We start from the raw sequence: 23,268 nt of genomic DNA on the forward strand, positions 1-23,268 counted from the left end.
AATGGGAATTGTACAATCAGCACCACCTCTATCTTAGAGCACCACCCCCTTCCCCATAGTTAAATTGCCTTCAAAATGAGTTGTGCATTCATGATCAGCTCTCTACCCATCCTGCGTTTATTATTTACCCCTGAAATCCCCTTTCCCACCCTATCACCCACCCCTGCATTCCCTATAACACCTTGTATCACTTATTATCATGATACATCCACTTCTCCTGTGTTTCACAGCTGGGAAAACCAATAGCAAACAATGAAAAACAAATTACACTAAGGCGGTAAGGATAAGAGCATATTAGTATAGCCACAAAAATACAAGTAATGGCTGAGAGGGACACTTTAAAATTTTTTATAAATCGTTTTATTGAGGGCTCTTACAACTTTTATTAAAATCCAGATATCAATTGTATCAAGCTCATTTGTACATACGTTACCATCATTTTCAAAACCTTTTCTTTCTACTTTAGTGCTTGGTATCAGCTTCTTCCCCCCTCTCTCCCCATGAACCCTTGATAAATTATAAACTACTGTTTATAATTTTACACCGTCCACTGTCTCCCTTCATCCACATTTCTGTATTTGTCCCCCTTAGGGGGGTGGTGGTTATATGTAGATCATTGCGATCGGTTCCCCCTTTCTTCCCTTTCTCTACCCCCTCCCCTCCTTCCCCCTACTCTCCTGGCATTACTACTCCCATTATTGTTCCTGAGGTATTTTTGTTTTGGGAGAGACACACTTTTTAAAAAATCGTTTTATTTGGGGACTCATAAAAATTCATACGTCAATTGTTTCAAGCATATTTATACATGTTACCATTATCATTTTCTAAACATTATATTTCAGTCCTTGGTGTCACCTCCTCTTCCACTCCCCCCATGACACCTTGATAAATGATAAATGATTGTTAATTTCATGTTTTACACTGACTGCTGTCTCCCTTCACACACATTTCTGTTGTTAATCCCCTGGGGAGGGGATACGTGGAGATCATTGTGATAGGTTCTCCCTTCCTTCCCGCCTCCCCTCCCCGCCCCAGTCTTCTACCTACCCTCCTAGTATTGCTACTTCCAATTCTGATCCTGAGAGGTTTATCTGACCTGGATTCCATGTGCTGTGAGCTCTTATCTGTACCAGTGTACATGCTCCATTCTAGCCAGAACTGAAAGGCAGGACCGGGGGTCATGAAAGTGGGGTGTGTATGTGAGGAAGCATCAAAGAACCAGAGGAATATTGTGTTTCATCTATGCTATATAGCACCCTGCTTGACTCATCCCTTCCGTGAAGAGCTGTCCTATTGTTTACAGATGTGTTTGGGTTTCTGCTCTGGTCCTCCTTATTTTGAGTTTTCTGGTGCCTGTTTCCAGATTCCTTCAGAGCCTCATGATCGCACAGACTGGTGTTACTGTTCATTTTGTTGCTTGGCTGAAAGTTGAACCATGAGACTGAGTTCAGCTTCACCCTCAGTGGCGACTACAGGCCTAGCTGCAGGGGTTCTTCTACAGTCTCTCTACCAGACACTGAACCTTGTCATTTTTTAAGTGTGTCATATTTTTATCACTCTTTACAGGACTCTGATCCTTTTCAGAGAATTGATCATGGTATCTGAGCACCATTCCAGTCTTAGAGGCTGACGTTTGTGTGGTCCACCTATTAGTCCTTTGATCTAATTGTCTGCTTGCATTTTTGATTTTCTTCACTCTTCTTTATTCTGTAGAAATGCACAGTTGCACCTTATGTGGCCACTGACAAGCTTCTAAAGTGCCAGTTGCTACTCACTTCGTTAAGATATAGAACATTATTGTTTTGCTGTGTGTGTGTGTGTGTGTGTGTGTGTATGAGAGAGAGAGAGAGAAATATGGATGTGTTTTCTGGTCCTGATTTCTTTGTTCGCTATATTTTTCTGTGGTGGATCATTTTGTTTATGGATTTGGGCTATAATCTAGCACACATGAGCAATAGTTCAGTTAAATCAGGAGCTGTACAGTCATCACCACTGTCCATTTCAGAACACTTTCTGCTTTCTTGTACTCATTATTATCCTCCTATTTACCCCCAATGAACCATTAATTCAGTTACTGTCTGGATTTTCTTATATTTTGTTGTTGTTGCTGTTTTAGTATTTCCTATATTTGAGGTTTTTGTTTTTATTTTGATTTTATTTATTTATTTTTAAAAATTGACGTGATTTATTATTTTCTCCCCAAGTTTGAAACAATTCATTCTAAATTGTTATTGTCCTGACTTCTCCACTTGTAGCTACATTATTTATTCTGTTTGTTTTGCAGTTGCCATTGTTTACAATTGCTGTCATTAGTTTCCCATTTTCAGTCTTGTAGGCTTATTTCACTGTGAAGCCATATGTATGAGTTGGTATCTGGGTGGTGATATCACATTAATTAACCCAAGCTTCTTTTATTGTTGGTTTTCTGTCTGAAGGAATCCCTTTAGTATTTCTTGAAAAGTTGGTTTGGTTTTACAGATTCTCTTAACTTCTGTTATTTGGAAATGTCCTGGTTTTACTGTCATACTGAGGGACAAATTCACTAGGTGTGTAATTCAATGGTTAACAATTTCCCCCCCTTAGTGTTGCTACATTGCTTTCTTGTTTCCATGGATTTGGGCAAGAAATAAGAGTTTAATCTTATTGGCTCTCCTTTGTTACCTAACTTTTCATTTTCCCCAAGCTACTTTAGGATTCATTTTTTGTTTTGGGAAGTTTGATTATGATATATCTTGATAATATTGTTTTGGAGTCTGTTTGGTGTTTGTTGAGCTTCTTGAATTCTTATTGTGGTAAGTGGCATGTTATCTGGAGGGACTAGACTCTAGAGAAGGTCAGAATGCTTAGTAGAGGGTCAACAAAAAAAGAGGAAAATCCTCCACAAATATGCTCAGTCCTCATGAACTGGCACAGCAGTTACAACAGTGGGTTCAAACTTAGCAATCAGAAAATGATGCAGGACTTGGCAGTGTTTCATACTATTTTATATAGGGCTACTCTTAAGGCAGAAGTATTTTGATGCACTTGACAACCACAGCAGCACCTTTCTGGTTGCCAGCCCCCAGTGCGAGTGAGCTCCAGTACAGTTCTGGGTGAGTGGAACCAATTATGTGCCTTGATTAGAATGATGCTTACAAAAATTCAAAATAGTACCCGGTCGGGCCAATGCATAGTTCTCCTTCCTTTGTGTCTCTGTGTTTGTGGTTTCTTTTGCTTCTTCTCCTACTTCTCTTCCTTTCCTTTGACTCTCAGGGTTGGAGCTTCTCACGGGTGTTTCATATGTATTTTTGGTTCTCTATTTAGAGGGTCACTGTAGCAAGACTGCCTGGTCTGCTGTCTTACCCAATTGTGCAGTGGTTCTTCTTTTTCAACATACACATGTGTAATTTATGTGCTTTCAATTTTCTGTTAAAACTTCAGGTACAGTGTTGAATTAGTATATATCTAAAGTATCATAAGGCACCTTCGTGGCATACTGGGCTACATGTAGGGCTGCTAACCACAAAATCAGTTTGAAACCACCAGCTTCCCCTCATGAGAAAGATGAGGCGTTATACTCCTGTAAACAATAGTCTCAGAAACCCCCTTGAAAAATTCTACCTTGTCCTATAGAGTTGCTTTGAGAACTCACTTTGGCAGCACATACACCAGTCTCCCTGATTTGGAATTCACTAGCAGTCGTGAATTTCACTTTGAAAATATCATCAAGTATGATTTCTGTATGGGTTATTGTTAGTTGGTACTCTTTATAGGATTAAAGAAAGTTCTTTTGTGTTCCCAGTTTATATTTATAACAAGTATTACTTAATTTTATCAGACCTTCTTCGACATACATTGTGACCATATATATTTTTAAATTTAATACAAAATATATGAATAGGCTTTGTAGTATGTGATCTTTGTATTCCCACATTGTAATATGAGGGGGCTTCAAAACTTTCCTGGAAAGATTTAATTTACTTTGAGTTCCAATTTCCCATGAACATTTGAAGCCCCCTCATATATACACTAGATTTAATTTGATGATACTCAGAGTTAAAAAGTTTTTTCTATTTAAAAAAAAAGTCTTCAATGATCATAAAGTAAAATTAACTTTTTTTCCTTTGGTTATGTATTACTATGGATTTTAATGTACATAATGATTAGTGTTACTACCACCACCTTTTAAATACAGAACAATAATGTGTGTTTTTATAGTCCTACCAGCAATGCATAATAATTTGAGGTAGGTCTTTGTTTTTGCCATCATTGTATATTGCCAGTATTTTTTCATTATAGCTATTCTGATAAATAGTAGTGGCATTTCACTATGGTTTTAGTTATTTCCTTAGTGACTGAGGTTGTTAGTTTAATGATACTAAGTATCTTTCCATGCGTTTATCCCCCATAATTTCTTTCAGCGAAGTGTTTGCCCATTTTAAAATGGACTTATTTGTTTTTATTGTTGAGTAATGTGATTTTTAAAATGTATATGTAGCAGGTATAACGTAGATTTGTGATTTGCAAATTATTTCCCCCTAATTTGTAACTTATGTTTCAATTCTTTAGTAATAACTTTCATAGAGAAAAAAGTATAAAATTTTGGCGATGTCAGTTTATCTTTTACTTTTTCAGGAGTCATGCTTTCAGTATCATGTCTAAGAACTCGCCGTCTAGCCTCGGGCGATGATGATTTCTTTGTTTTTCAATAAATTATTATATTGTTAGGATTTTCTGTTTAGGCCATAGTCCATTTATCATTGTCCATTTGAGTTTTTTCTGTTAAATTCATGATTAATTTTTGTATATTGACATTGAATGACCTTTCCTGACATATTAGAAGTAGTACTTTTTTTGGTAGTCTTTGAGATTTTCTGTATAAACAGTCATGTTATCTGATTAAGGGGATAGTTTTATTTCATTCTTGCCAACCTGTATTCCTTTATTTTCTTTTCCTGCCTTAGTGCTTTACTGCTAAGACTTTTGATGTAGGAATGCATCTTTTTCTTTAGACCTATAATTGGCAAACTTCTGTAAAGAATAACGTAATAAAGATTTTAGTCTTTTAGTATTGAAAGACTCATTCTGTTGATGATACAGCATGTAAGTAATGTATCATGTGTAGACAATATAGAGTGTGAATAGTACCTTCTAATGAAATGTTAATAGACTGTTAATATGGATTACACTGATTAATATTTGTCCATTGAACCAGCTTTACATTCCTGTGGTATGCTCACATAATTAATAATATATTATTGTTTTATATGTCCCTGGATTTCATTTGTTCATATTTTCTTGAGAAAGTATTTTTGAGTCTCTATGTTGATGTAGGGTAGTGGTTCTCAATCTGTGGGTCGCAACCCCCTTGGAGAGTCAAATAACTGTTTCACAGGGGTCGCCTGATTCATCACAGTAGCAAAATTACAGTGATGAAGTAGCAACAAAAATAGTTTTATAGTTGGAGGTCTCCACAACATGAGGAACTGTGTTAAAGGATCATGGCCTTAGGAAGGTTGAGAATCACTGATTTAGGATATATTGGTCTATAATTTTATTTCTTTGTACTCTGGTAAAAATGAGAGGTTAAGTATTTTATTCTCATTTATTTTCTGCACGAGTCTGTAGAATTGGTGTTATTTCTTTTTAAATGCTGGGTAAATTTGTCAGTGAGACTGCCTTGGTCAAGAACTTTTTCACAAGTTTATACCAGAAATTACCATATATACTTGAATATAAGCCAACCCGACTATAAGCCGAGGTACCTAATTATTACCTGGGAAACCAGAAAAACTGATTGACTTGAGTATAAGCCTAGGGTAGAAAATGCAGAAGCTATTGGTGAGTTTCAATAATCAAAATAAAGGAAAACAAAATTACAAAAAATTGAGACATCAGTGGGGTAATATATTTAAATATTTATTTTAAATAAAAAACATAAATGGACAAGTCATTTAACATTAGTAAACCAGCACAATAAGTGGAAAATGGGTTCAACAAAAACAATAAGGTGTCAAAAATGATACCTTAAGAGTACTCTTCCCTGAGCTCCATCAGCAACCAAGCTAACATGTAAAGAGTTAAAATCCTTCAAAACTGGATTCATCATCATCATCCGTATCCCAATGCCGGACTTCAGCTGGTGTGAGGTCATCATAAGACGCTGTCCTCACTGAGATCGCCATCATCACCATCACTGCTGTCATTTTCATCAAAGTGCAGTCTTCACTGCCATCCATAGCATTACTAAGACTACATTTCTGGAAGGCACGTCGCACCATGTCTTCTGGAATGTCTTCCCATGCATCTCGAACCCATATTGCTATTAACTCTAGGTCAGGCTTCGTGAGATTTCCTCCTTTTGTTAGTTGGGCTTGACCAGATGACATCCATTCATGTCACATCCTTCACACTCGGTCTTTAAAAGGCTTATTCAAAGATACATCCAGAGGCTGCAGTACAGATGTAAGCCCACCTGGAATAATGGCTAAAGTAACTTTATTAGATTTTGCCAATTTTTTTATATCATCCGATAGTTGGGCTCTGAACATATCCCAAACATGTAACGATGGCTTTTTCTTTAAGGCTGCCCCTGGTTGTTGGTTCCAAACTCTCACTTGATTTTTGTCAACACAGAATTCCCTACTTGCAAAACTGTTATTGCTCTCTTCTGCTCTTGACACAACTTCATTTTGAAACCAGCCTCATATGACTGGCGTTTTTGATTTGGTTCAAGAGTATCCATTTCTAATAGGATAAAAAAACAAAGACTTTGAAAAAGAACTTTTATTGTAATGCCCCCACACCCACCCCTTACCCCCGTGACTTGTTAGCCGGAGGAAGGGGGGATTCCATGCGGGCGGGGGTTGCAGGATGTGAATTAACACCAGAGACCAGAGGGGAGAGACAGAGCGCAGCCACAGACACATCTTTACCAGTTCAGCTGCTGGTGTAAGTGAATCGCTACAGGTGCTTCTGCGAATTGGAACCGTCCATGTCATAGGATGGCTCTGATTGGTTAGATGTAAGTAAACAAACATTCAAAGCCCTGCAGTGTCAGTGGGGCTTTGAATGAACCACAGAGGGACAGCAAGCAATCACCTGTGAGATAAGGGGCGCTTGTCCCATTACCTACGGTGGGAAGCGAGATGTTACACCTCGCTCGGGTTCCACCGACCTGTGTATAAACCGAACCCCAGTTTTTCAGCACATTTTTTATGCTGAAAAACTTGGCTTATACACGAGTATATACAGTAATTAAAAAAATAGTTATAGCACTATTGTAGCTATTTCATCTTGTAAATTTGTGAGGATTCTTTTGAGGAATTGGTTCATTTTATCTGAGATGGCCATATGTACGTGTATGGAATTATTTATAATTTTCTCTTGTTTTAGTTTGTGAGAGGTGTATAGTGAAACCTCTTTTATTCCTAATATTTCAATTTGTATCTTCACATTTTTTCACTTTTACTAGAGGCTTGCCAGTTTCCTCAATGTTTTAAAAATTTCTGATTTTTGAATTTCATTTGTGGTTTTTCCTTTTTATAATTTTTATTTTTAATTGAGTTCTGTTGCTTTATTTTAAATTTAATACTTTTATTGGGTGCGGTGGTAGGCAGGCGTCTCTAGAGAGACATACCAGATTGCTAATAATTATATATATATATATATATATATATATATATATAAAGAGACAGATATATAACACAAGAAATGAACTGTTAAATTGTATACAATAGATAGATATATAATACAAGAAATAAACAGTTAAATTATAAAGCAATACAGGGGCTCTTATATCTGTTATCACAATCCATACGTTCCTCCAGTGTGCCAAGCACATTTGCACATATGCCACCATCATCATTTTCAAAGCATTCTCTTCCCACTTGAGCCCCTATTAGCTCCCCATTTCTTACCCCTCCCTCCCTACCCATCCTTCCTCACCAACCCTTGTTAAGATATAGATTATTTTTTCCATGTCTTATATCATCTTCCATTGCTCCTCACCCACTTTTCCGTTATTGGCCCCTGGGAGGGGTTTCTAGTTGATCTTCTAATCCCTTCCCCATTTCTCCCTGCACCCTTCCCTAATCCTCCTGGTATCTCTATTCTCCTTGTTAGCCCTGAGGGGTTTAGCCATCCTGGATTCCCTGTGTTGTTATTGCCTCTGTCCCCAAGCTGTAGCCCCAGTGCTGTCCTCTGAAGTGCGTTCTTTTGGGGTGGGGTAGGGGAGGGGGATGTCCACGTAGTTGGGATTGGGGCCAGCCTGCAGACCTCTCTGTGGGTTCCATTATTTCTTTCCTTTTGCTTGCTTTGGATTTACTTGCTTTTTTATTTTCTAATTTCTTAAAGTGGAAAGTTAAAACTTGGAGCCAATTCTTATAAGTATTTAATGCTGTAGTTTCCCTTACCTGGCAAGCACTACATCCCATATATTTTCATTTTTGTGCTTTAATTTTTATTCATTAAAAATATTTTCTTATGTGCCTTGAGAACTTAGATCCAAGAATGACTTAGAAGTGAGCTGTTTATTTTCCAGCTCTTTGCACATTTTCCTGTTATCTTTCCCTGTTGACTGTCTTATAGTTTAATTACATGATCATTTGGAAATACAGTTTATGATTTCACTTCTTTAACATTTGTTAAGATTGAAATCTGACCCATGATATGTTCTAACCTCATTAATATTCTACGTGATTTTGACATGAATATGTGTTCTGCCAAACCTCTTGTTTATGTTGAACATAATTGAAAGCCATGAAATTTATGTTTTTTCTTTGCAGGCCTCGAAGTAGAGGAAAAACTGCAGTGGAGGATGAAGATAGCATGGATGGACTGGAGACAGCAGAAACAGAAAATGTTACTGAAACAGGTATCAAATTTAATAAAATATTTAGGGAATATGCATAATAATACACACGATTACCCTTTTGGTTTGTGACTTAGCTCTAAACTTTTTCATCTATTTAAATAGTTTCATAACTATTGCAAACTCTAGTGAAAAAAATCCTAGTTCTCACCATCTGCTTTTGCTTATCTTTAAACCTTGATTTAGTAGAAATTATGTAATATGTAGGGATATAATGTTTCATGATGAGCTGGTGAGATTTAGACATATTGATGTGCTTTCTATGAGAAGTTAAAATCTCCATGACCCTTTCTGAATGCCCATATAGTTTCTAGATAACATTTATAAATTGCCATAGCTTTTAAAATAGATTTTTTTTCAGAAAATTCTTTGGTTGTCAAATAAGTTTCCATTGGAAGCCTTAAAATATTTTTCAGTTGCTACCTCTATCCCAGTTAATTAGTCTAATGACATGTTTAGTGCTTTTGTTTTACCTTCTAGTTCATTGAGGTCTTAAAGGTCTGCAAACAGTCTTCCAAGGCATGGCAGTTGATTTCTTCTTACCTCTATCAACTGAAGGGAACTTTGGTGTCTTAGTGGATTATGCATTGGTGTACTAACTACAAAGTCTGCAGTTTGAACCCACAGACTGCTCCATGGGAGAAAGATTTTTTTGCCATGTGGAATGTAAATCCCATAAAGATTTATAGCCTTGTAAGTCCAAAGGAGCAGTTCTATCCTACCCTATAGGGTAGCTGAGTTGGAATGAACTGGATGGAAATGAGTTTTTTTTTTTTTTTTTTTTTTTTGAGCAACAGAGAAAAAGCCAAGAGCAGGAGTATAGAATGTATGGCTAATGAATTAGTGCTATCTCTGTTTCCAGGAGACCAGAGGAAGTAGGTAGTATTTTGCTTCCATTGGTGAATATTGTGATCCAAGATTCTGTAGGAGAATCCTGATCAAAACGGGTGGGAGTGTTGAGGTAGGGGCAGGGAAGGAGTAGAGGGTGGTGGCGGTAGTGGTGGCGGTTGAATAGAATTTCCAATCCTCATCCATTTTAAAATGTTTTCTTTATCCCACACATAAGCCCAGTACCTTTTAAGCAATAGTTTCTTATTTCCCCTTTTCCATTATTTTCCCCTGGTAACCACTGATTTACTTTGGTCTCTAATAATTTGTCACTTCTGAATTATTTATGTGAGATCCTAATTTGCCCTTTTGTACCTGACTTATTTCACTCATTATACTGCTTTCAAATTTCATTTATGGCATTTCACTTATCGGACTTTTGTTTCTCTTTATAGCTGTGTGATACCCCATTGAATAGGTGTCTTGGTGCAGTGGTTAAACCATTGGTTACTAACCAGAAGTGTGGTAGTTTGAACCCACTAGCCAATCCTTCTGGACAGTTTTACTCTTCCTTACAGGGTCCGTGTGAATTAGACTCAACTCAGTGGCAGTGAGTTTTGGTGTTTGTGTTTATTTTTTGCCTGTGTTATCTGTTGATGGACATTTAGGACTTTTTGACTATTTTGCTTATTACCATGAACATTGGTACACACTAACATGATTGAATTCCTCTGTAAAAAAGAAATGGTGTGGATGTCATGCCTGAGATGGGGAGGAGAGTTAGGGAAGCATCATCAACAGCTTCAGCTGCCCAAGACCTTGAGGCTGAGGTAACCGACATTCTTCCATCTTCCAACCATCCTTCCCAAAGTTCTCTGCTTCTCAGCTGGGTTACATAATTAATTGCAGGGACCACACAAGATTTTCAGACATGACTCACTTTCAAACAATACTCAGAGTTTTGGGGTTTATTAAGGAAGCTAATAGGTTACACATACTCAGGGTACAGTTGTTTTAACAGGACAGCCTTTTCGCAGCCCTGCCAGAAGGTAGACCTCTTTGGCCTTTGCCCTCTCAGCCCCTGGATCAAAGTCCTTTTTCTTGTTTGTACAATGTTACAAAGCCCTTTTTGGGCTGCTAATGAATGAAAGCACGAAAGCATATACTCTGCCAAGCCTCAGTGTGAAGGTAGTCAAGTTTAACCCTGTGGGTCAGCACACCTAGCTTCCCCAATTAAGTGTCTAGAGGGGCTCTACTCCACAAGTCAACCTCCTACTTGAAGGTACTCAACTTTTACTTGCTCTCTGGTCTGGGAAGTCCACCATTCTGTCTCATGCTCTGGCTCTTCATTCTGCTGTTGCTGCTCCTCTACCACCAAAATAGCCTGCAAGATCAAGGAGGTTTAATGCGTAGGAATCTTGGGGCCCAAAGGATGAGTACCACTCTTCTCTCTGGCTGGTAGTGAGAACCCCTTTCCTGCTTCTGAGATGACTCATTCTCAATCCAGATGGCAGTCACAATTATAACAGTCACTCTCAACTGAATCCTGTCAATGTCTTCCCCTACCTTCTCTCTCTCTCTTTAAATCATTTTATTGGTGGATCTTTATCACAATCCATACATACATCTATTGTGTCCAGTACATGTGTCTATTTGTTGCCATCATCAATGTCAAAACATTTTCTTTATAATTGAGCCTTTTGGCTTAAATGGAGAGCAAATGCTTTGAGAATGATTGGGGCAGGGAATGTATGGATGTGCTTTATACAATTGATGTATGTATATGTATGGATTGTGATAAGAGTTGTATGAGTCCCTAATAAAATGTAAAAAAAAGAAAAGAGGAGAAAAAAAAAGAAAATGATTAGGGAAAAGAATGTACAGATGTGCTTTATACAATTGATGTATGTATATGTATGGACTGTGATAAGAGTTGTATGAGCCCCTAATAAATTAAAAAAAAATTGAGCCCTTTGTATCAGCTCCTCATTCCCCAACTCCCTTACAAACCCTTGATAGTTTATAAATTATTATTGTTTTCATGTCTTACACTGTCCGATGTCTCCCTTCACTCATTTTTCTGTTGTCCGTCCTCCTGGGAGGGGGTTATATGAAGATCATTGTGATCGGTTCCCCCTTTCTCTCACTTTCCCCTTCCCCACCTGGTATTGCTACTCTCATTATTGGTCCTGAGGGGTCTATCTGTCCTGTATTCCCTGTTTCCAACTTTTATCTGTACCTGTGTACATGCTCTGTTCTAGCCAGTTTTGTAAGGTAGAATTGGGATCATGATGGGGTGGAGGAAGCATTAAATAACTAAAAGAACTATAGCAGTTGTTCTCAACCTTCCTAGTACCGCAACCCTTTAATACAGTTCCTCATGTTGTGGTGCCCCACCCAACCATAAAATTATTTTCGTTGCTACTTCATAACTGTAATTTTGTTACTGTTATGAATCAGGTGACCTGTGAAGGGGTTGTTTGACCCCCAAAGTGGTCATGACCCACAGGTTGAGAACCTCTGAACTAGAGGAAAGTTGTTTGTTTTGGTGGTATACTGCGCCCTGACTGACTCGTCTCTTCCTTGTGACCATTCAGTAAGGGGATGTCCAGTTGTCCACAGATGGGCATTGAGTCTCCACTCTGCACCCCCCCTCATTCACATTGATATGATTGTTTTGTTCTGGGTCCTTTATGCCTGATACCTGATCCCATCAATACCTCATAATCACACAGGCTGGTGTGCTTCTGCCATGGGGACTTTGTTGCTTCTCAGCTAGATAGCCGCTTGTTTGTCTCACCTACCTACTCTTAACCAGACTTATCGAGAACAAATCTTTTGGTGAAAGCAATAAAAGTAATTCACTGTAATGCACCTTCCTTTCAGATATTTTGGGTGTGTACCTAGGAGGAAAATAACTGAGTCATATAATATTTTTATGTTTAACTTTTTGAAGAACTGCCTGTTTTCCAGGACAGTTGTTCTTATTTTTCATATCTACCAGTGAATGAGCATCCTAATTATTCCATATCCTTATCCCAATACTTGTTCTTTTTAAAATAGCCATCCTAGTTTGTGTTAGATTATGTTTACATTTCCCTAGTGACTAATGATGTTGAACATTTTTTTCATGTACTTATTTGGCCAATTGATCTCTTTTGAAGCTATCATTCCTCCCCTCTCCCCTTATTTATAGTTCATTTATTTATACTTACAGTTTTCTTTTGTAAAATGAGTTTCTCAGAATCGAGTCGATTCTGACTCAGCAATCCTATAGGACACTAGGGCTGTCTTGTAGGTTTCTGAGACTCTAACTCCTTATAGGAGTGGAAGGCCTGTTCTCTTTCTTCTGGGGTGCACTTGTGGATTCAGACGACTGACCTTATGAGTAGTAGCCCAATGTGACTTCAGACCACTTACTGACTGGTTAGTAGCCCTATATTATTTAAAAATATATTTAAGCTTGTTTGACTAGTAGCTCTTCTATTCTGCCTTCTGAATACATGATGGATTTAGAACTCTTGGCCCTATTCCCTATGATTAATTGTAAAGGTAGATGGAAGCTACTTCTGGACTGAGATAAAACCCTTCAGAGCATTTTTTCATTTTTTTAATAGCTGCTATCAGTGTGACAGCTTTGAGAGAGCCTTGGAATGAGGAAACAGGAGCAAAGACCTATTTATACACATTTTATCCTGGTTAGCTTCCCAAAAATAATTTTTCAGAAATTTGAAAAGAATTTATTGCTACCTAACAAATTATCCCAAAACATAGACACTCAAACGACGACTATTATGTCGTGCTTTTGTCTATCAGGAATTCAGAAAGGCCTTGAATGGCTGGGAAGTTCTGTTCTGCTGGCAGTGCTACTCACTTGACAGCTGCTGTGGCCTGGAGCACAGGCTGGCAAACTGCAGCCCTTGAGCCATATGTGCACATGCGTATATGTGGCTCTGAAGTAACTTGAAAAGAAAAAGATATTATTCAGATAATGATTTCATTTGTTTGCAAAAATATATTTATGGCTCTTAAATCATTTTTAAGTTGTTGTGAAGGACAGAATTGACTGTTCTGTCTCAAAAGTTTGTGGACACTTGGTGTAGAGCAGTGGTTCTCAACCTGTGGGTCGTGACCCCTTTGAGTTGCTCGATTCATAACAGTAGCAAAGTTACAGTGATGAAATAGCACCAAAAATAATTTTATGGTTGGGGGGTCACCACAACATGAGCAACTGTATTAAAGAGTCGCGGCATGAGGAAGGTTGAGAACCATAGCCTGAGAGAAGAGTTACATGCTTCATCGGGAGGATTCATTATCCCTTAATGTGTGCCCTTCTGTGAGGGACTGTCCAATTGTCATACAGGTGGGTTTTGGGTCTGACTTTGTTCATGCTTCTTCACATCCATTGGATTCCTTGTTTTGGAACTTCTGTTCCTTCGACACCTCATGATCACACAGGTTGCTGTGCATCTTCGGTGTGGGCTTTGTTGCTTCCCTGCTAGATGGCTGCTTGTTAAACTTCAAGCCTTTTTTTTGGGTAAATCATTTTATTGGAGCTCATACAACTCTTATCACAATCCATATATACATCAATTGTGTAAAGCACACTTATACATTCGTTGCCCTGATCATTCTCAAAATTCGCCTTCCGCTTGGGTTCCTGGAATCAGCTCATTTTCCTTTTTTTCCTCCCCCTCTATCTCTGCTCCCCTCCCTCACGAATCCTAGATAAGTTATAAATTATTATTTTATATTATCTTACACTGCCCATCATCTCCCTTCTCCCACTTTCCTGTTGCCCATCTCCCAGAGAGGAGGTTATATGTAGATCCCTAAGATTGGTTCCCCCCTTCTACCTACTCTTCCCTCCCAGTATCGCCACTCTCACGTTGGTCCTGCGGGGTTCATCTGTCCTGGATTCCCTGTGTTTCCAGATCCCATCTGTACTGCTGTGCATCCTCTGGTCTAACCAGGTTTGCAAGGTAGAATTGGAACCATGATAGTTTGGGGCAAAGAAGCATTTAAGAACTAGAGGAAGGTTGTGAGCTTCATTATTGCTACACTGAACCCTGAGTGACTCATCTTCTCCCCACTACCCCACTGCAAGGGATGTCCAGTTGTCTACAGGTGAGCCTTGGGTCCCCATCATGCACTCCCCTCATTCATGATGACATGATTTTTTTACCCCCGCCTTTGGTGCTTGAAACCTGGTCCCCTTAGCCCTTCATGGTCACACTAGTTGGTGTGCCGCTTCCATGTGGGCTTTGTTGCTTCTATGGCCGCTTGTTTACTTTCAAGCCTTTTAAGTCTCCAGAAGCTATATCTCAATAGCCAGGCACCATCAGCCTTCTTCACTTAACTTTGTGCACATATTCGTCTTCAGCGTTTATGTGGGGAAGGTGATCACACAATGATGCTTTTTGTTCTTTGGTGTCTGCTACCTGATCCCTTCAACACATCATGTTCACTTAGGCTTGTGTGCTTCTTCCATGTGGGCTTTGTTGCTTCTGAGCTAGATGGCCGCTTGTTTGTTTCAAGCCTTTAAGACCCCAGGTGCTATATCTTTTGATAGCCGGGCACCATCAGCTTTCTTCACCACATTTGCTTATGCACACATCTGTCTTCAGCGATCATGTCTGGAAAGTGGGTATCATGAAATGACTTTAGCTGACCAAGGTGCTCTTGTATTGAGGGAATGTGCTCGAGGAGGCCCAATGGCCACCTGCTACCCTACTACTGAACCTATAAATATATGCTCATAGGTCTATTTCTAAACCTCAAGCCTTTAAACCCCATATACTATCCTTTAAAAGCAGGGAACCATCAGCCTTCTTCACCACATTTGCTTGCTAATGCACCCATTTTGTCTTCAGTGATCGTGTCAGGAAGGTGGGTATCATGCAGTGCCACATTATTAGAACAAACTGTCTTGTACTTAAGATTTAAGTAGAGGCCCAAAGTCCTTCTGCTTTCTTGTGTGTTTACGTATATATACATATATAGCCAAATATATATATATATATATATATATATGTACACACATCTGTGTTTATACTTACATATATGATTTTTACGTATTCTTTACTTTTTTCTTTCCTCCTGCCCCCTATCATGTTTATCCATTGATAAACTCTCAGTTTGATTGACCACACATGACCAGGAATGCTACACCCTTATCGCAGTCAATTTTAGAACCCTTGTTATTCCTCTGTCCCTGTTATTGGCTAAGCGCTCACCTAAATGTTGCATTTTTGATTTAGGACTATGACTTCATAGTTTTCTAAGTGTGGATTTTTTAATGTCCACTTGAGGTAACTTTCCTGAAATTATCTCTGGTATATCAATTACATTCTCTCAAATCCACAGTTTTTATGAGCTAAAATTAATATGCTGAATCTCACTGGGCATTGCTTGAATCTATTCCATATTTCACTTAATGAAAAATTAAACAACACTTTCAGACTGCATTTGGGACATTTTTTTTTTTACCTAGGACATACTAGACTTTGGGCTTGCCTAGGGGACCGTATTTCTAACAAAGCAAGAACACATTCTAACTGAATGTTTTCTGTCTCTTAATTTTCACTTCATAGAAATTAAACTCAATTTCCTGAGTGTATTTTAAAGAACCACCTCTTCTTTTCTTTCTCTTCATGCCTTCCCTGCCCCCTTTCAGAAATCCTGCTACTGATATTTGACCTCTCTGAGCCTACTTCTCTGAAGTCTTTGCACAGCCAGTAGTGGGTGTGCCTTTCTTTTAAGGAGACAAATTTTAAATGTACAATCCATTTTTATACCTAAGTCTAGATTGTACACTTAACTATTTCTCATCTTATTAAATGCCCCAAGATATTTTTCTTCATTTCACCTTGTTTTGCTTGTTTCATTATCCCTCCAAATTCTTTTGTGATGCTTCATGATTTTTTTTCTTACTCTTTCCTAACCCTTGCAAAGATCTGATTCTTTATTCCTCTAATTCTTGGAAAGCACTATTAAAAAAAAATCTCCATCACTATAGTTTTTCTCTCAGAAAGTTATGCAAATAAAATCTGAAGTATATAACCTTAAACTGGTTCTCTTTTTTTTGAGCTCAGTGCTTTGGAAAGTTATCTAAGTTATATCAGGGCGTTTCAAAACATTCATGGAAAGATTCCATTTTCTTTTAATTTCAATTGTTATTGAACCTTTGAAGCTCTTCCATAGTTGGCTCTTTTTTATTGCTTCAAAGTTTTACTTATTATGAATGCACAGTAATTAGATTAATCATTTACTTGCATAATATATTTGGTGTTTTTCCACTATTTTACTATTCCAACTATAGCTATGGACATTTGCGTAGACATACTTTTTAAAGGTGTTACTCAACCCATTTATCTTTGATTTTCTAAATTATTTTCTTTTTATTCCATTGATATAAAATTTTAAATCATCTTGTGCTAAAAATCATGCTACAATTTTGTTTGAAGTTCTGTTAAACATAAAGATCAGTTTGGGGAGAACTTATATCTTTCCTAAATTGAGTTTTCTAGTCCATGAATACAGTATGTCTCCACTGAATTTCTTTCATGGGTATTTTGTATTTTTTTATGATACAGATCCTATGAGAATTATGCCTAATTATTTTATATTGAAAGGTGCTATTATAAAATTTTATGTACAAGAGGGCTTCAAAAAGTTTGTTGGACAGTTCCATTATCTTTCGTTGAATTTTTTGAAGCCCCTTATACATCTGTGCTTATAAATACAAATTATAGCTATTAGGGTTCATGTTGTATTTAGACATGTCTCTGTGATTGGGTGACTGCAGATAAGTTCTCTCAGGAGCAAAATTTTCTTGTTCTCATTAATTGTCTTCTTGCCTTAGCAGCAAAGGGTCCAGTTAAATTCCTGAGGGATCTATTAGATCATTTAAATTCAAGGCAGAGAGGTCAGCTCAGAAGCTTATCTTGATGGCTGTTTTCTGCCCTTCAAAGGGATAACCTGGATAGATGTTCTCAACAATCACAATAACGTATTAAGAAGATGTTTTAAGTAAATTGAAAATCGCATGGTTGAGCAAAGATCTGGGGCAGTTGCATCAAAGGATTTCCCTGTGCACTGTAAGGCTCCTTACTCAGTCTTCAACGGCCGCGGAGCCTGTTGTTGCAGCACGGCAAACTTATCCCGTCTACGCTGCAGTCCTGATTTTACTCTTTCAGACTCCATTTTGTTCTTGAAACTCGAAAGAACATACAACAATTTGAGTTTTTCAAGGTTGCCAGAGCTGCAGTTTTGATGTGCTCTAAATGGTAGAGCACAAAATTCTTTGAAGAAAGACAAGAGATGTGGAAACAGTGCCTTTAGAAGTGTATTAGATGGAGGGTGTTTTGAGAAACACATTTTGATTTTTTTGTTTAAAACAGGTTTCTAGGATTTTGTAGCAATACGGTTGGACTTATTCTATTGTTAGGTGTCATCTAGTCGACTCTGACTCCTAGCAACTCTATGTCCAATGTGTAAACACTACCTGGTCCTGTGCCATCCTCACAGTTGTTGCTATGTTGGCAGCCGCTTTGTCAGTTCACCTTGTCAGGGCCTTCCTCTTTCTTGCTGTCTTTCTGCTTTATTAGTATGATGCCCTCTAGTACTGGTGCCTCCTCATAACATCTCCAAAGTACATGAGACACAGGTCTCCTCATCCTTGCCGCTGAGGAGCATTTTGGTTGTACTTTTTCCAAAGCAGGTAGTTTGTTCTTTTGGCAGCTCATGGTACATTTAATATTCTTTGCTATCACCATAATTCAAATGCATTGATTCTTCTTCAAACTTCCTTATTCAATGTCCAACTTTCACACACATGTGAGGCAAATGAAAACACCTTGACCTTAACTCATGTACATTTTATTCCTCAAACATCTTTGCTCTTCAACATTTCAAGAGGTCTTGTGTAGCAGATTTACCCAGTGAAATGCATTGTTTGATCTCTGGACTTCTGCTTCCATGAGCACTGACATGGATTCAAAGAAGACGAAATCCTTGACTACTACAGTCTTTTCGCCATTTATCACGATGTTACTTACTGTTCCATTTGTGAGGATTTTGGATTTCTTTGCATGGAATTGTAATTTGTACTAAAGGCTGCAGTTCTTGATGTTTCTCAGCAAGTGCTTCAATCTTCCTCACTTTGAGCAAGTATAGTTCTGTCATGTATATATCACAGTTGTTAAAAAGCCTTCCCTCTAATGTGGATAATTCCTTGATTTTAGCATATTAAAAATTTTCCATTTGTACATTAATGGTAACAAAAATAAGACTGATTTTGCATTTACTTTGCTTCCTGTAGACTTGCTAAACTAATTACATTGGTATGATGTTAGATTTAGGGTTTTTTCTTTTTAAAATAAATGTTCTCTAACAGGTTGTTTCTCCTTGCCTGAGAGTTTTTATTAAGAACTTTTTTCTGTGTTAGTGGGTTCAGTCACATAGTTTTCTTTCATTTGATTGTTGATATGATGGATTTTATCAGTTGTTTTTAATGTGTGTATGATTTTGGGATGTAGGTAGTAGAGAGGGACAGACATATTGAACCAGGTTTGCATTGTAGGAATAAGCAGTACTTGATTTTGCTAGATATTTGTTTTTTCATATCTCTATATTTGATTTGCTAATACAATGATTTTTAGTCTGTGTCATATGAGGGATAATTGTTTGCAGGGTTTAAAAATTATTTTAAACTATCTTTGCCTGTTTTGGGTATCAGGGTGTTGCTGGCCTCATAAAATGAGTTAGGGAGAATTGTTTCTGCTTCAAAAAATTTTGTTAGCATTTCTATGGAATTTGTATCATAATTGCAATTTGATAAGAACTGTTAGTGAAGTCAGTAGGTCTGGAGTTCTTATTGCTGAAATAATTTAAAAATAAACACATTCATTTCATAGATAAAAGGATTATGTGGATTATCTGTTTCTTGAATAAGCTTTGGATTTTTGTGTCTTTAAATAACTTATTTTTTCTGTTTTGTTGTATATCTTGGCATAAAACGGTTCATATTTGATTATCCATTTAATGTCCTGGAACCTATAGTAATATCACCTTCTTTCATTATTATTTTAATTTGTGTAATTCTTTTTAGTCAGTCTGATTTTTAAAAAATTTTAATTGTATAGATATATATACACACACACATATATATAGCGAAACATTCACCAATTCATTTTTATGTGTGAATTTCAGTGACATTAACCACCTTTATCATATTGTGCAGCCATTACCACTGTGTATTTCCTGATTACATCACCACTATTAACAGAAGCTTGGTGCCTTGTACGCAAGTTCTTCTTTTGCCTCTGTGGATTGCTATGGCTGTGTTCCATAACAGTTGCTGTGTTGATGTTCATTCCATTAAAAATATTTTTTCATCTTCCCATGACTACCTCATTGACTGATACCTTATTTATAAGTGCTTTAAATAATTTTCTTGTCATGTTCTCTTTATACTTATATTTAATCTCATTATCGAATAATACCTTTATATGGTTTAAATTCTTTTTAACCTAAATATTTTTCAGTCATCTAAGACAGTGGTTTAGGTTGCTGAAAATTGCATGTATATGTGTAAAGAATGTATATTTTGTCATTAGATATATTTCAATAAATTCCACTTGAATCTAGTTATTGTTGATATCTCGGCGTCTCCCATCTCATTGCCAATTTCCTTTGTTCTATTTGAAATATTACTGATTGAGAAGTGTTAAAGTATTCAAATATGATTATAGATTTGTCTGTTTTTCCTTTGAGTTTTGCCCATTTTCGTTTGATTTTAATGTATTTTTTAATGTATCTTGTCACCCATTTAGAGTTCTTTATGTTCTCTTGATAAATTGACCCCTTTTAAACTTTGTAATGTTCCTCTTTATTCCTGATAATTTGCTTTGCTCTTAAATTTTTTTTGTCAGAGGATAATATTGTTATTTTAGCTTCATTTTGATTGGTGCTTGTATTTTTTAAAAGCCTTTTACCTAGAACATATTTGAAGCTATTTTAGAGAGTGTATATGGTACATTATATATCACATAAAATTTTTCATTCCAACTATTTTTATGTGTTCCACAATACCAATTATATTTTCCATTTGGGGTAATTATTGCCACTATCAGTTTCAAAATCAACAAGCAACCCCCTCTTTTTTACTATCGTTACTGTAATGTAATCTCAGTATCCTAAAAGCAATGACGCCCAATTCTCTCTTTCTACGCCCCTCTGGTAACCACTAATACACTTAGGTCTTCATGCATTTGCCTATTCTGGATATTTCATATAAAACGGGATCATACATTATTCCTCCAGTTATGTCTGACTTATTTGCTCAAATAAGATATGCCAGAATTTTATTTCTCCTTATGACTGAGTAATTTTCCATTTTATGGCTATAACACATTTTTTCTATTCATCATTTGATGGACCGTTGGGTTGTTTCCACCTTTTGGTTATTGTGAATAATCCTTTATAAACACAGATATAAAAGTACCTGTTTGAGTCCCAGAATTCAATTGAAAGTCATTTTGTGTATATATCTAGGAATGGAATTGCTGAGGCACAAGATTATATTTTGTTAAATATTTTGAGGAATTTCCAAATTAATCGCAATGACCGTGCCATTTTACGATCCCATCAGCAATGATTGAAGACTTTGTTTTCTCCAGATTCTCACCAGTGTTTATAAGAATTAGTGTCTGGGAAAAGATATCTCATTGTGGTTTAGATTAGTATCTCCCTGTTCTCTTTACGGTTTTTGTTTTTCTCTTTTGAATAGGCTTATTTCCAATTTCCTTAGATACCTTGAATTTTTGTCAAAACCAAGACATTAGAATATCAAGGGGTGTTAGCTCTGAACATGTGTATGGCATTCTTAGTTCACCTGTGTACATGGGACATTGGAAAGCACTAATTTAGCACAGGCCAAAGGGCTGAAGACTGAAGAGACGCTTGGCTGCTGGCCGAGGAGCTGTATTGCTGTGGACCAATGACTGCGTCCTTATTGCTTACTGATCCTGACTTTTGGGAATGTAATCATTTCTCTTTTTAAACTCACCAAATTTTGTGTTTTGTCTGTGAGTTCTGAGTGACCATTGTAACCAATTATCAAGCCCAGCATAGAAGTAGAGTGTCACAGGAGGAAAGTTGGTGTCAAAGGAAATACAGGAAGATAGAGAGGTAGGAGGCACGTCAGATATCTGCCGCATGGCAATAGGAAAGCTAGAGGGGATCAGATATGGCCCCCTCTTAAGGCTTCACAGTATTCCATTAATTCCTCAAGCCTTGGTTTTGGACAATGCCCTCAGTGGGAGTTGGGTTTCTTCCTTCAGTATCATCAGTTCTTGATCATATTCTGCCTCCTGAAATGATTCATTGACAATTGTTTTTGCTGTAGTCACTGTGTTTTCTTTCCTTCCATCTTCATTCATTCTTCCTGGGTAGTCCAGTATTTTTTTAATAGACTTCTTTGGTTAGGCAACATGGGCTTTGTTTTCTTTTTCCCTTCAGTTCTAGCTTGAGAAATGAAAAATGTTTTTCCTCTTTGGTTTTCTAACTCCAGGGTTTTGTACATTTCATTATTACACTTATATCTTTTAAAGCCACCTTTTATTTAAAATCTTCTGTCCATCTATTTTGCGTCACTTTTCTTTCATTTGCTGTGGTTACTCTTTGTTCAAGATGAAGTTTCAGTCTCTTCTGACATCTGCTTTGGTCTACTCCTTTCAGGTCATTTTAATGGTCAAGTTCTTCATGTCATCCTACAGCTTGTCTGGTCTTTCATCATTCGTGTCCAATACAGCAAACTTCATCTTGAGATGGTCTATTCATACAAGAGACACAAAAGGTTGTCTTTTGCCTTTTGTGCACTTGTTTTCATTTTCTGCACTTGGAACTTTGATGTGAACAGTTGAGCCATAATGTTTTAGTCTTATCTTTACGCTATATTTACATGTCTCACAGTACCTTTCTCACATTACTAATTTTATTTTAATAACTAGAGAAATATCTGACAGTGTTAATTTTATCAGGGTAAATGATAAAATTTTAAATGGCTGTCTCCTATTTAAATGTTTACGACCTATTTTTAACGAAAACAAATTAGGTTGAACATGTCAGAAAATAGACCAACTGTATATTTAAAATATGAACCTTAAAAGTAGAATAGATGTATCAGAGGACTTATTAAAATATTGATGGCTACGTATGAATTGTTGTATAGTATTGGGGCAATTTATATTCTCACCAACTGAACAAGAGTGGATATATTTTGAAATATTACTGAAAATATTACCAACATTTTATTTTAATATTTTAAATAATTTAAATTACCAAATATTTTAGATCTTTTATCATCAACTAAGCCAAAAGGAACACTTCGTTTTTAATTTTTCTCATTCTTTTTATTAATGAGATGAACTCTTTCTGGATGATGACATAGGCTCTTCATGCTTCTTTTACCTGGGTTTGTTTGTTACTTTTAAATATTGAAGAAAAAATAGATTTATAATAGTGTTTTTGTTCATTATTAGCACGATGACCCCTTTTTCTCGTGTGTGTGTGTGTGTGTGTGTGTG

At 37.0% G+C, this 23,268-nt stretch overlaps 1 protein-coding gene across 15 annotated transcripts in view; it reads left to right on the plus strand.

The window, feature by feature from the left end:
• The window catches only part of KMT2C (lysine methyltransferase 2C), a 327,314-nt gene that overhangs the window by 69,974 nt on the left and 234,072 nt on the right, over nucleotides 1-23,268 (plus strand). For all 15 annotated transcript variants that reach the window (XM_075550191.1, XM_075550199.1, XM_075550194.1 and 12 more), the window contains exon 2: nucleotides 8,766-8,854. In XM_075550191.1, coding sequence (XP_075406306.1) covers nucleotides 8,766-8,854 — 89 coding nt within the window. The remainder of the gene's footprint in view (nucleotides 1-8,765; nucleotides 8,855-23,268) is intronic.

The sequence above is a fragment of the Tenrec ecaudatus genome, chromosome 5 (assembly GCF_050624435.1).
Source record: "Tenrec ecaudatus isolate mTenEca1 chromosome 5, mTenEca1.hap1, whole genome shotgun sequence".
NCBI classification, from domain to species: Eukaryota; Metazoa; Chordata; class Mammalia; order Afrosoricida; family Tenrecidae; genus Tenrec; species Tenrec ecaudatus.